Below are 12399 nucleotides of genomic sequence, written 5' to 3'. Positions count from 1 at the left end.
TGTTGGATGGGCCCCACGGCAGCAGGGGCCTTCTCTCTTATTGGAGCATCTCTTATGATGTACTCTGATGGGTTCACTTGTCTCTGTCTCTCTCACTCGCATTACATGAGGAGCTCTGGGCCATGCTTTATTTATCCCCATGCTCCGGTGCTTTGCACAATACCTGGTACAGAAGTACTTCAAGATGTTTGTTGACTGATTTTTAGTGGCTTTTTTCCCCTCTCTGCTGAAGTCTGTACGTCCTCTGTCCAAACTCATCTGACTTACAACGGCTCTAGAATCAACATTGCTGGTTACTCTTGGGTCTGAAAGTGTGTGTGAGGGTGTGTATGTGCATATGTGTATGTCTGTGTGTGTTTCATGCATGTGTTATGGTATCAACAAAAGAACCATCATTTTTTTTTTCTTCAAATACTTGTCTACATCAAAAGCTTTAGCCATTATGTTTCTTTAGTTTCCTTTAATCTGGAAACTTTCCATAGCCTTTGTCTTTATGAAAGATATTTTTGAAGAATATAGTCTAATAGAATGCTGCCTATTTTGGGTTTGTCTGATGTTTTTTATGATTAGATTCAGGCTATGCATTCGCGGCCAGACTGATGTTGTGACCTCAGGGTATCACATCTAGAGGCATGTGATGTCCATCTACCCATCTGAAGTTCATTTTGACCACCCAATCCAGATGCTGTCCCATTTCTTCCCTGTATAGTTAACATTGTTTCTCCCCTGGTAACTACGAAACAATCTATCAGGGGACATTTTAAGACCATGCATGCATCCTGTGGCTTGTCAAAATTCCCTCCTGGATCCACTCATGGTTCCTATTTGTACCTATTTTGACTGCAAGATGAGGATCCTGTCATTAAATACAATATCTGATTCTAGACTGGATCCTGTACAGGAGGGGGGAAAATACCATGAAGGACTTTGAGTTTTTAACAAAATTAGAATACAAATAGAAAATTAAACCAAAGTGCTCTATACAAGTTAAGTCTATGGGAATTCATTCTCAAACGACTCAAAAATTCACTTATGTGTATACAAGTATATGTGTGTGGAGAGAACGTACAAACAAAAAATCAAACATTAAAGGGTAAAAAGGTAAAAGTTGTATGGGTGTTTCTGGTATAATTCCTATTCTTGTAACTTTTCTCTAAGTTTGAAATTACATCTAAATAAGAAGTTAATAATAAGCTTTTGGCCACCTATAAAATAAGCACTAGATGTCCTACCTACAGCAGTGCACATCTTTCATTCAATGGCTGACACAGCCGTAGTTAACAAGTACGAGCTTTGCCTGGACTGAATATGCCCCAAGGTCTACTGCCATAGGAGACCCGGTGACACTATGCAAAATGTCTGTCTTTATGGTGGTGTCTGCAGAAACTACATACCAGTGGTATTTTGAAATGGAAGACTCCAGCTCTGGTTGCACACATCTCAGCTGTCTTTATTAAAAGATGATACAGGAAAGATAAAGTGATACTTAAAGGGTCTCAAATACAAGAGGAGAAGACAGAGGTCCCTAATGCAGTGACGCAGAACCTTCTGGCACTGGCACCTGCAAACTCTCTTCAGTCTCCTTTCATGATCGCTGCATATTCCTTCTGGTGTTCAACCAGCTTCAGGAATACTTGATATTTCTTGTCATAGTATCTGCGGGAGAAAAATGAATATGTTGAATGATCTCAGACAAAACCGTTATGCAGCTTCCCCTTAGATTTAGAAGAACAGGAATGTATCTCTTATGGTTGGGCAGACATCTCTCATTTTCTGAATGCTTATAGCATCCTGAGCAATGGATCAGCATGATTCATAGTTATATCTGCAACCTACACGGGGGTGTTATTATCCTCATTGTCGAAGCAAAGACATTTGCTCAGAGAGGCACATCTAAAGTAGTCTAGCTCCACACGGGCAAGGCTGGGATGCAAACCGAGGTCTGACTTCACCGCCTCAGCTGTAACACACTAAGAGGCTGAGGCTCAACACAGGTCCTCGCTCATCCACAGCTTCAATAAATATTTCAGATATGACTAGCCCCAGGTCTGATGACTGGTTTAGAAACCACAGTCTGACCAGGGATGAGACCAAAGATTTTCATTACCCTTTGTGGACTCCACACCTACGTTTCCTTTGCAGACTGTTTTACCTGGAAGTGCAACCCCGTGAAAATGTCACTAATATCTTCCCTCTAGAGGTGCCCTGCTGTCCAGGCATCCCAGGGTGGACTTTGCCCTCCTTCTACTCTTTGTCTGGGTCTTGGTAGACCTGTTATCCCTGGACCTGTTTGAATGTGGTGTTGACCAGGAGAAGAGGGCAGAGCAGCCTGATTTTGAAAGGGATAATAGCAGCTATGACAAATCATACATGAACACTTGCAACTTTGTCCTTACTCCTCTTGGTTGGGAGGAGCTGACATGGGGTGAGGGGTTGATGAGGCCAATTTAGCATGTCTCAGTAGATTCCGGAATGTTCTGGAAAGAAGTCTTTAGGAAGGATTTTTGGTGCAAGCTTGTGAATCTGAAGAAAGAGATTGCAAAAGCAACCCTGCGTATATGTAGGGACTTCTTGTAACATGCAGAGCTAAACAGATTAATATGGGTCCTCCCCAGGAGACTTATGAGCTGTAATGGGGCCAAATACAGAGTTAAGAGGTGAACTCTGAGGCCTGGATTTGAATCTCATTTTGGCCAATACTAGCTGTGTGACACTGGGTATGTTACGTAATCTATCTGTGTCTAAATTTCCTTATCTGAAAATGAGAATGATTATAGGATCTATCTCAATAGAGTTCTTATATGAATTAAATGAGGTAATGCATGAAAAGCACTTCAAACAGTGCCTGGATCTTAGTAAGTGTTATCTGTGCTAGTTATGATCACTACTTTTTAAAAAAAAATTAATACTCCAACATTATCATCAATCTTGTGATAAGTTGTTTCCACCAAAATCAGTTCTACGGGCATTGAAAGTTATTAATCATAGAATGATTTAGGGGACAGAAATTTTCTCCTTCTAATGATATCCTCTGACAGTTTAACATTAAATATTTCTTAGTTATATGGGATGGATTTCCTGACTCTGGAATCTCAAAACGGCTCGAAGGGAGCTTGGGTCAATAACCTTCTCATACATTGAAGATTTCCCATTTTAATCCTGACAATTTTGCAGCAACTTTGTTCACTGGTCTTATTCCTTGTACAGTGGAAGAAGCATTGGCTTTGTAGGCAGAGAAGTCTGGGCAACTACTTTAAATGGTGTAAGTCTCAGTTTCCCTGCTTTAAGAAGGATGATAACCATACCTACACCATAAAGTAACTGAATTTTAGACATGAAATACTGTGTGAGCTGCAATGTGCTCATAAATAGAGATTGATGTTTTTTTTATATCCTTCCATGATCGTGGAACACCAAAAGATGGATAGACTGTATTTTTCCTTTTTTTACACATAGAAAGCTGAGGTTCAAGGCACATTGTTCCCCTGTGCTTTTTTTCTTTTTTCAAAAATTGCTTTCTTGTAAAATACACATAACATGAAATTTAGCCATTTTAAGTGTACACTGCAGTGCATTAAGTACAGTCACACTGTTATGCAACATCATCACCTTCCATCAGCAGAACTCTCTTCATCTTGCAAAACTAAACCTCTGTACCTATTAAACAGTAACTCCTCATTCTCCTCCTTCTTGCAGCCCCTGACAACCACCGCTCTACTTTCTCTCTCCCTCTATGAACTTGACTCTAGGTACCTCACATGAGTGGAATCATATAATATTTGGCCCTTTGTGACTGGCTTTTTTTCACTTAGCATGATGTTCTCAAGGTTTGTCCATGATGAGGCATGTGTCAGAAAATCCTTCCTTTTTAAGGCTGAATAGTGCAGATATACCACTTTTTCTTTATCCATCCACCTGCAATGACCACTTGGGTTGTTTCCATGTTTTAGCTACTGTGAATAATGCTGCCATGATCATGTGTGTATAAATATCTCCTTGAGATCCTGATTTCGGTTCTTTTGGGTACATACACAGAAGTGAAATTTCTGGATCATACGGTAATGCTATTTTTAACATTTGAGGAACCACCACAGTGGTGGTATCATTTCACATTCCTACCCATAGTGGACAAGAGATCTAATTTCTCCACATCCTTGTTGACCCTTGTTATTTTCTGGTTTTTGATTGTAATCATCCTAAGGTGTGTGAGGTGGTATCTTATAGTTTTTGACATTCATTTCCCTAATGATTAGTGATGTTGAGCATCTTTGCATGTGCTTATGGGCCATTTGAACATAATCTTTAGAAAAATATCTATTCAAGATCTCTGTCCACTTTTGATTTGGGTTGTTTCGGTTGTTGTTATTTGGTCTTAGGAGGACTCTGTATATCCTATGTATTAATCCTTTATTAAATATATGATATACAAATATTTTCTCTAATTCTGAAAATTGCCTTTTTATGGTTGATAGTACCTTTCAAAGCACAAGTTTTTTCCACAGCACTTTTAAGTGACTATTCTGAGTGCACAGATAAATTCAGTCTAGGCATGAAGATGAGATTTGGGATCTTCTAAAAAGCATATTGAACCACGGTCACTAGATTGTGTTCTCTGTGATCCTGAATTTTAAAATAAGCTGAATCCTCTCTCTTCCAAATTCTCCCCACACTCAGTCAGTGGTTTCTGTGTAGCACAGACCTAAGTAAATGTCTCATAGAGATAATAATGCGATTTGAGGTAATGAGACGAAGGGAGTCATTTAGAAGGAAATGCCATCTTTCTACTTGTAAGCCTTGGGGCCACCTGTAGATGGTGCCAGAGCACCATGTGTGCTGCCTCCAGAGCCGTGCTCCCAGCTGACTAAGAAGCTAAAGATTCTTTTCAAAAGAACATGTGGATTTGCTGAACGAACTTAAAAATAGACTTCCCTCAAATGTCTTGGGAGGGTCAGCAGAGAGATGGAGAAGAATAATCTGTTTCTACAAAAGAAGGAAGCTGCTAGCGGAGACTCCCAAGGCCATTGGGAAATACAACTTCTCCATGCTCCTGAGTTGAGCTCCCCCGATGTCATGGCCTGCCTCTCTGACCTCAGTATTTCTCAGAGAGGGTTTTATATTCAGGGGGTTAACAATCCAACTGCATTTGGAGACCTTCTTTAAGAAAAGGAAAAGAAATTGGGTTGCTTTTCCATGGGCATTTTCAATTCCGTTAAAGACCGACCATGCTTTGGTGGGATCAACACCTTTGCCTGTTACAAGAGGTGGAATTTATTTTTGTACTTAATATTAAATATAATTGTAAAGTCACTTGCACAACTGTCTTCCATTTTTATTTTACTTTTTACGAAGATTTTATTTTTTAAGTAATCTCTATGCCTCATGTAGGGCTCAAACTCATGACCCCGAGATCAAGAGTCACATATTCTTTAGACCAAGCCAGCCAGGCACCCCTATCCTTCCATTTTTATAGTCATCACCAATGGCTTAATAGAGGTTGTTTTCATCAATCACTAGATTATTGAAAAAGCCTTCTGTGTGGCCTCTCTGCTTTTACCTGTGGGCCTTCTAATCCAACCTCCGAGAGGGATCTTTCTAAAATCTACATCTGGCCAGGTCTTGCCACTGCCTAAAGTTCACTATCCCCAATCTGCCCATAGGATGAGGTTTGAGGTCTCCAGCATGGCCTCAAAGTTCCTTATAAGATGACCCCCTCCACCTTCCCTCCTTTGTATTTTACCTCTTGCCAGTCCCCAACCCATACTTTGTATTTCAGAATTCTGAGTTGTTTATAAGTTATCTGAACATGGCATGCCGTTCCCACTTTTATAACTTTGCATATGTTAGTCCCTCTATTGAGAATGTTCTCCCCATTTCCTTTAAGCATTAAAGTCAGGGTAGATTTTATCTCTTCTCAAAAGTTTTCTCTCACCTCTACAAGGTCACATTCCTTTCTTTCTTAAAGGCTACTTTCTTACCTGGTAGTACTTCTATTGTAGAACTTACCCTTTCATTTTGAAATGATCTATGTGCATACATAAGATTATGTCTCATTCCCTTGGAAACCTTGCATATAGGCAAATTAGGATAATGCCTTGAATACAGCAGCTCAATAAACTAGTTTTTGTGAATTGGGATTAAAATACTGATCAAGGTCATGTTATAGTCCCCAATGTCAAGTGATATAAAGGACAGATGGACAGACAGATGCTACTGTGCCCTTTGATGGAATATATAAGAGATACCCATTTCGGAACCGAAGACCAAATTTGCTGCTAATGACCTAGGGAAAAGAACCCTGATCTGAGGGTTCAGAAATCTGTATTTGACCCTGAAGTCTGGCCCTAGCTATTTCATGACTTTAGGTAACAAAGTGACTTCACCTCTCTGGGACTCGTATCACCTATTAAAGGAAAGAACTGGATTACTGGCCCCCAAGGCTTATTCTAGCTCTCCAGTTACATGTCTTTGAATGTCCTCATTCCTCAGCATCGTGCATATAAAAAATATAAACTTACCTTTTATCCTCAAGTCTGGGAAACACAACCTTCCCAACTTTGCTCATTCTTGCCATTGCCTCCTGTCAAAAAGGAAAACAGAACACAAAGAGCTGAGTTGGAAAGCTGAACTCAAGGTGAGGTTTGTCACAAGCAAGAACATTCTATTTTTTTTAAGATTTTATTTATTTATTGGAGAGAGAGAGAAAGAGAGAGAAAGAGACAGGCAGAGGGAGAAGCAGGCTCCAGGCAGGGAGCCTGATGTGGGACTCAATCCCGGGTCTCCAGGATCATGCCCTGGGCTGGAGGCAGCGCTAAACCGCTAAACCACTGGGGCTGCCCAAGAACATTCTAATTAGAATTTACTCCCCTTAAGATATTCAGTTAGTCCGTTTTTTTTTTTTTTTCAACATATTATCATTGGTAGTAAGAATAAACATTAATGAACATTAAAAGTTACATCAATGTTTAAGCCAAAGCCACACAGCCTTGGCTTAATACATGATTGAGTACTGAGGGCTCCAGGGCCTAACTAACCCCAAAGGCAAAGCACCTTTGTGATCACCTGAAGGGAGTGGTGGGAGGAAACGATTTTCCCTTATCATTACCTGGACACAAGGCCTTAACAATGCAATGCAATCAGTCACTAAGGCCATTGTTTACTTAAACTCAAGATAACAATAACTAGGTGGACCCTGGACCCCCACTTCACACCTGCTCTTTAGGATAACATACTTAAGAGTTCTTCTGTTCAACATAAGGCCTTATTCCAGCACTCTCTAAAACTGTGAACACAGGTGTGAGGCCTCTGGGCTGAGTCTAATTTACTTGAGCTGTGGACTGTGACTTTAGGACATTCCTGTCTTTACAATGGGGCAATCAGGTAGACATTGAGTTGCAGCGTCTGTGTGGACATGGCTGATATGTGTGGCATCAAGACCAATCACAGCTCGTGTGGGCTCCATTATAGGAATGAGAGGGTTAGGCTTTCTTAGGCAGTCTCCTAAAGCTGGTAAGGCAATGGAAAAGTTAGAAGGAATGGAGTGAACCCAAACTTTGGAGTCCAACAGACTTGACTAGGGAGATGACAAGCAATGGCATGACACAGCTTCTCAGATAGGCCTGCCTTAGGAATGGCTATTGAACTCATTGTTAAAGATGTAGTCATCCTGGGGTCACATATATACACCTTTTTATTCCACATATTTACTAATTGTTATGTACCAGACATTATGTTAGATTTGCATTAGATATACTCTCTGTCTTGCGAAAATTTACATAGTAGTTGGGGAAGAAATAATTTATGTATCTATTATATAAGTTTTATGTTACATGTATTATTTACCACTGATTCCCTTCTGGTATGCCATGTATTTACTGGTTTACATGTTTCTTAAGTTCCTCTTACTCCTTGCCCTACCCAGTATGCAAGCTACATGAGGCCAGGAGCTTTATCTTTTTACTGTTTACTTAACACCTAAAATATTCATTAAAAAAAAAAAAATCCAAGTCCCTTGTATGTGTTGAGTGCAGCATTCAACATATATAGAAAGCAGAGATGAAGATTACATGGGCCCTTTCATCACAGAGCTCACCATAGAGTGGAAGAGACATTTACTCTGATCAAAGGAGAGGGTGATAAACACCTTGCTAGAAGTGGATGAACTTCTTTTCAGTAGTTATTCAAGGGTTAGGAAACTTAGTATTTTCTCATCTACCAACCATTTATACATACTTTCTACTCTGGCTAGGATGCTCTAGCAACTCTTCCCCAACGATGGCAAGAACATTCTGAAGGAGTTCTCTGGTTTCCTAGCCCTCAACGGATTTAAAAGTGCTGACTAGGAATCAGAGATGCTGAGGTTGGCAAGCACAGTGACAACAGAAAGAAATGGCAGTCTTAAGGAAGAAGGAGATTTTCTAAATTATGAAAAATTACCGAAAAGGAAACCATGGTTAAAAGAACCAAAAAAAGACAATCTGGGGCCATTTTGTGGAGGGATAAATAGTCAAACACATCTTAGTGAGGTTGCTGCTATTCCACTTCACAAGGATATTTTAAGAGCTCTGCTCACCCTGTATTTTCCCTCACAGACTTAAGTTCCAATTCCCTTCAAGTAAACCCCACATCTTGTGGAGATGGCCTCAGCAATCCCCCGTCACCAACTCTGGCGCTTGTCCTCTAGTCTGTCCTCACTTCTTCTTTTGGAGTGACACTCTGCAGGGCTCCCAGACTGGCTTCTGCTTCCTCTACCTCCTTGGAATTCTGAAAACGCCCTTGGGAAATACTACTCTGGGTTGAGCTTATGCCGAGGCCTTGAGATGACATTCCAAGATGGCCTTCATGGGTGGGACCCGGCAAACCTGTATTATAGAAGCTGCTCCATAAAATGTCCCTTCCTTTCCCACTGAAATACAATGGCAGCCCATAGGGCTTTCTTCCCTTCTTCGCATTACCTTTGCCTGTTTGTAAAATAAATTATCGAGAAATAAACACCAGCACTAGAGATTCTCAAGGCTTTAAAAGAGGTTATTTTGTCCCCTAAACAAATATAGCTTTAAACAGTAAACTGAGCTCAGGTATTGACTCCACTGAGGAGGCTTTTTCTGACTCATCCCTGCCGCCTACCTCCCACCTAGATTGAATTATTTGCTCCCCCTGCAACTTGTGCTACCATCTACCATAGCACTTATGACATAGTACCACAATTTTTTGTTAACACACCAGCCTCCCTGACGAGTCTATGAGTTCCTTAAGACAGGAACTGTGATAATTATTTCCTCTGCCAAACTCAGCATCTGGTATATCGTGTGTACTCAGGGAATGTCTATGAGATGAATGAACTTAAGGGTCATACATGTGACAAAATGTGAAAATGGAAGTTTTGGCTGAGATCTAAAGTTGACAGATATAAGATACCAAAGTGAGCTGGAAACAGACCACCCTGAAGAATCTGTAAAAAAAAAAAAAAAGGGTCGTTGAGGACCCATTAATCAACTCTTAAAACTTTCACCCACATGGAAGAACAGAGAGAGATTTGTAGGAGCAAATTGTTGTTTTATTGTGTATCATCAGGTCTACTTTCAAGGGAGGAGTGAGTCTCCCCATTGGCTAGTCAAGAGAGCGGGGCTTTACTGAGAACAACAGGGAACCTGATATGTGTTCACTGTGGGACACAATGGACTGAGTGGAATTCCCATCTGGAAGAGAAGGGCTGGCCGGCAGCTTCAGTGTAGAAGTGGAGGAGCCAGCACTGGAATCAGCCAGCACTGTCAGAGTCTGTCAGGCTCCAAAAAGCATGGCTGGTTCCCATGGACCCTCGGTGGCCCACATGTGAGAGAGCTGTCATGGATTGTCTCAGATACCATCCAATATGGCCACCTCATGAGGCAGTGGGAGTGTGCATAAGGCTTGAGATGATTTATTCCGTGTCTTAGGAATGAAGGGAAAACAGTCAACTAGAGTAGGGTAGCATTAACAAGGGCAAGAAAAGTGAGAGGTTTCTACAAGTAGAGAATTTCCAAAACAAATTCTGTGATGGAGCCTGGCTACAAACACCTAATAGGCTAAGGGAACTGATCAGACAAGAACTTTCTAAACCCTTGATCTCTCTTCCTGTATACTCTCCAACTACCTCAAAGGAATAAGAAAAAACAAAACAAAACAAAACAAAAATGATTATGCTTCAGAGGGAGTCAGCAGGGAAGAGAGAAGACCAATCCCAGCTACGTCTTCTCATGTGTAGCAGACCCCAAATGGGAAGTGGGGAGATGTCTCATCTTTGAATGAAAACTCATATGATGATTATTACATATTCGTTGATAATCTAATATCTGAGTTTGGGCTATGTCTCACAACTTAAGGAGACCATAAAACTTATATTACCTAGGATCGACTTTGTACTTATCTAAGAAAACAATACAACTACCAGGATTTTTAACCAGAGCGAAGAAAAACTTGCTCTATTGCCTAAATGTTAGGGGGTGGTGGGAGTAAAAAAGTCAGTTGTTTATCATTTCTATCTCAAGAATCGTGTTTGTCCTAACCACAAGTTATATACACACAATAAACACTGGATAAAAATATATCGGAACGTTAACAGGTTCAAGAGCATGGGTTGCAATTTTTTTTCTCTCTTTTTTGTCTTTTCTAAATTTTCTACAGTGGCATACGTGGATTTGATAATTTAAGGATAATAAAAAAATACTGCATTCTAAAAAAAAAAAAATGTTATGCTTAGATAGGCACTCAAAACAACTCGTGCTCATCCCGTCTCCTGGGGGGCAGGGCTCCTTACGGGTATTGGACACAATAAGGAGGATGCCCGGAGAATCACTGCTGTCATCAGACACAGCACTGCTGGCTTTTCTCATTTCTCCAAATAACTAATATAAAGCCAAAACCTCAGGAACCCACTGGCTGCAATAAATCTGGAAATGACCACAGCATAACAATATGAATTTATTATGGGAATGCTGACACGTGCTAAATATAGTCACCCCCCCACAATATATTTCTGTTCAAAAGGGTTTGTTTGAAGTTGGCCTCAAAATTCCTACTTTTTGTCAGCAGGCAGGAGCTGGACAATCTTAATTTGCAGCACGCTACCCTCTTTGTTTGAGAGTCTAGACAGCACAATGAATACAGTGACTTTTCTCTTTCCTTTTTGCCCACACAATGAATGCTTTTTAAAAACAAAATATTTTGTAAAATCGCATTTTAATCACTTCTTTTCTTTCTCTCTATAAGGCAGAGCTATAAATAAACCATGAAAGTTCACATTTGATCGTCACTTCTGAAAGCAAGTCAAGGGTTTCTGTAGGAAAAAATAGGGGCCCTGTACCATGGTCATGAAAGACTGCATTCATGGGGTTTGACCCTTCCCTGCCGTGTCAAGGCTGAGATACCAGTCCACACACACTGCTCACCACTTCTTGGGCCATAGCACCAGTAATCACCAGGCCTGCGTGGGCATGGGAAACACCCAGTTCTCATGTGTTATGGCCTGGCTTGGGAGCTAGCAAAGGGCACTAGGCTTCACTGGGGTGAGTTATGCAAGGAAATTAAGGTAAGGGAAGAAAGGGGCTCTTCAATACCCTTGGAGAAGAGGGGATCCCATGAGTGGCTGACACACTACTACGGGCAATTTGAGGAATGGGGGATCTAGTACCTTCTCCCCTAGCCAGGGGAAGCAAAACAGTGGCCTTAAGAATTTGGGAAGGCTATCGGGTAGTCTAGACCTAGGCACTAAAGGACATGGCATGTTTGGGAGTGTCCAGAGTCAGTCTTCAGGGAAGAATACTCAGGACCTAGCCTGGTGGGAGCTCTACTGTGCATTCCCCCAAAGACAAGAACCATGTGATTGCAGATGTCAAGCCTAGCATGGTCCTAGTTCTCATACGTGCTTGGTTAATGTTTGCTGAGCTGCTGAATGAAAAGGTGAGGACTTTCATAACAGGGGCAATGTAAGACCATGTAAGCCAGTGTTTCTGAAATGGCATACATGTACTCCAGGGAGTGCACAAGATACGCCATTAGGACTCCAGGAGAAAACACTAAAAGTGCCATTTATGTGACTTCTAGTCTAAAGAAATTAGTTAAGCTTTACCAGCATTTAATAGGCAGATTGTCACCAGATTGGTCAGTTGGTGTACATATTGGGTAGATATGAGTCACATAAGATGTGTCAGGTTTCTTAAAAGAAGTATGGGATTTCTATGCCACACAGGGGATGACAGCACGGTGATTGCCATGGGGTCCCAGCATCCAGAGATCTGCTCCATGTTGTCACTTACATGCTCTAGTTAAGTGCTTTTTTAGTTTTATTACCTTGTTTTATTTAAGCTAACCTTCATAAAATGGACAAGCAGCTGAAAAAGATTTAGTCAATGGATTAAAGGTAAT

At 40.9% G+C, this 12399-nt stretch overlaps 1 protein-coding gene across 27 annotated transcripts in view; it reads right to left on the bottom strand.

Annotated features, from left to right (window-relative positions):
* Positions 1-1424: 1424 nt before the first annotated feature.
* The window catches only part of FGGY (FGGY carbohydrate kinase domain containing), a 413650-nt gene continuing 402675 nt past the window's right edge, over positions 1425-12399 (bottom strand). For all 27 annotated transcript variants that reach the window (XM_072820441.1, XM_072820456.1, XM_072820442.1 and 24 more), the window contains 2 exons: positions 6516-6577; positions 1425-1656 (listed from right to left, as the gene is read on the bottom strand). In XM_072820441.1, coding sequence (XP_072676542.1) covers positions 1575-1656; positions 6516-6577 — 144 coding nt within the window. In that variant the 3' untranslated portion in view covers positions 1425-1574. The remainder of the gene's footprint in view (positions 1657-6515; positions 6578-12399) is intronic.

This window comes from Canis lupus, chromosome 3 (genome assembly GCF_048164855.1).
Source record: "Canis lupus baileyi chromosome 3, mCanLup2.hap1, whole genome shotgun sequence".
Classification (NCBI taxonomy): Eukaryota; Metazoa; Chordata; class Mammalia; order Carnivora; family Canidae; genus Canis; species Canis lupus.
This window is presented reverse-complemented; position numbering and strand designations above follow the sequence as displayed.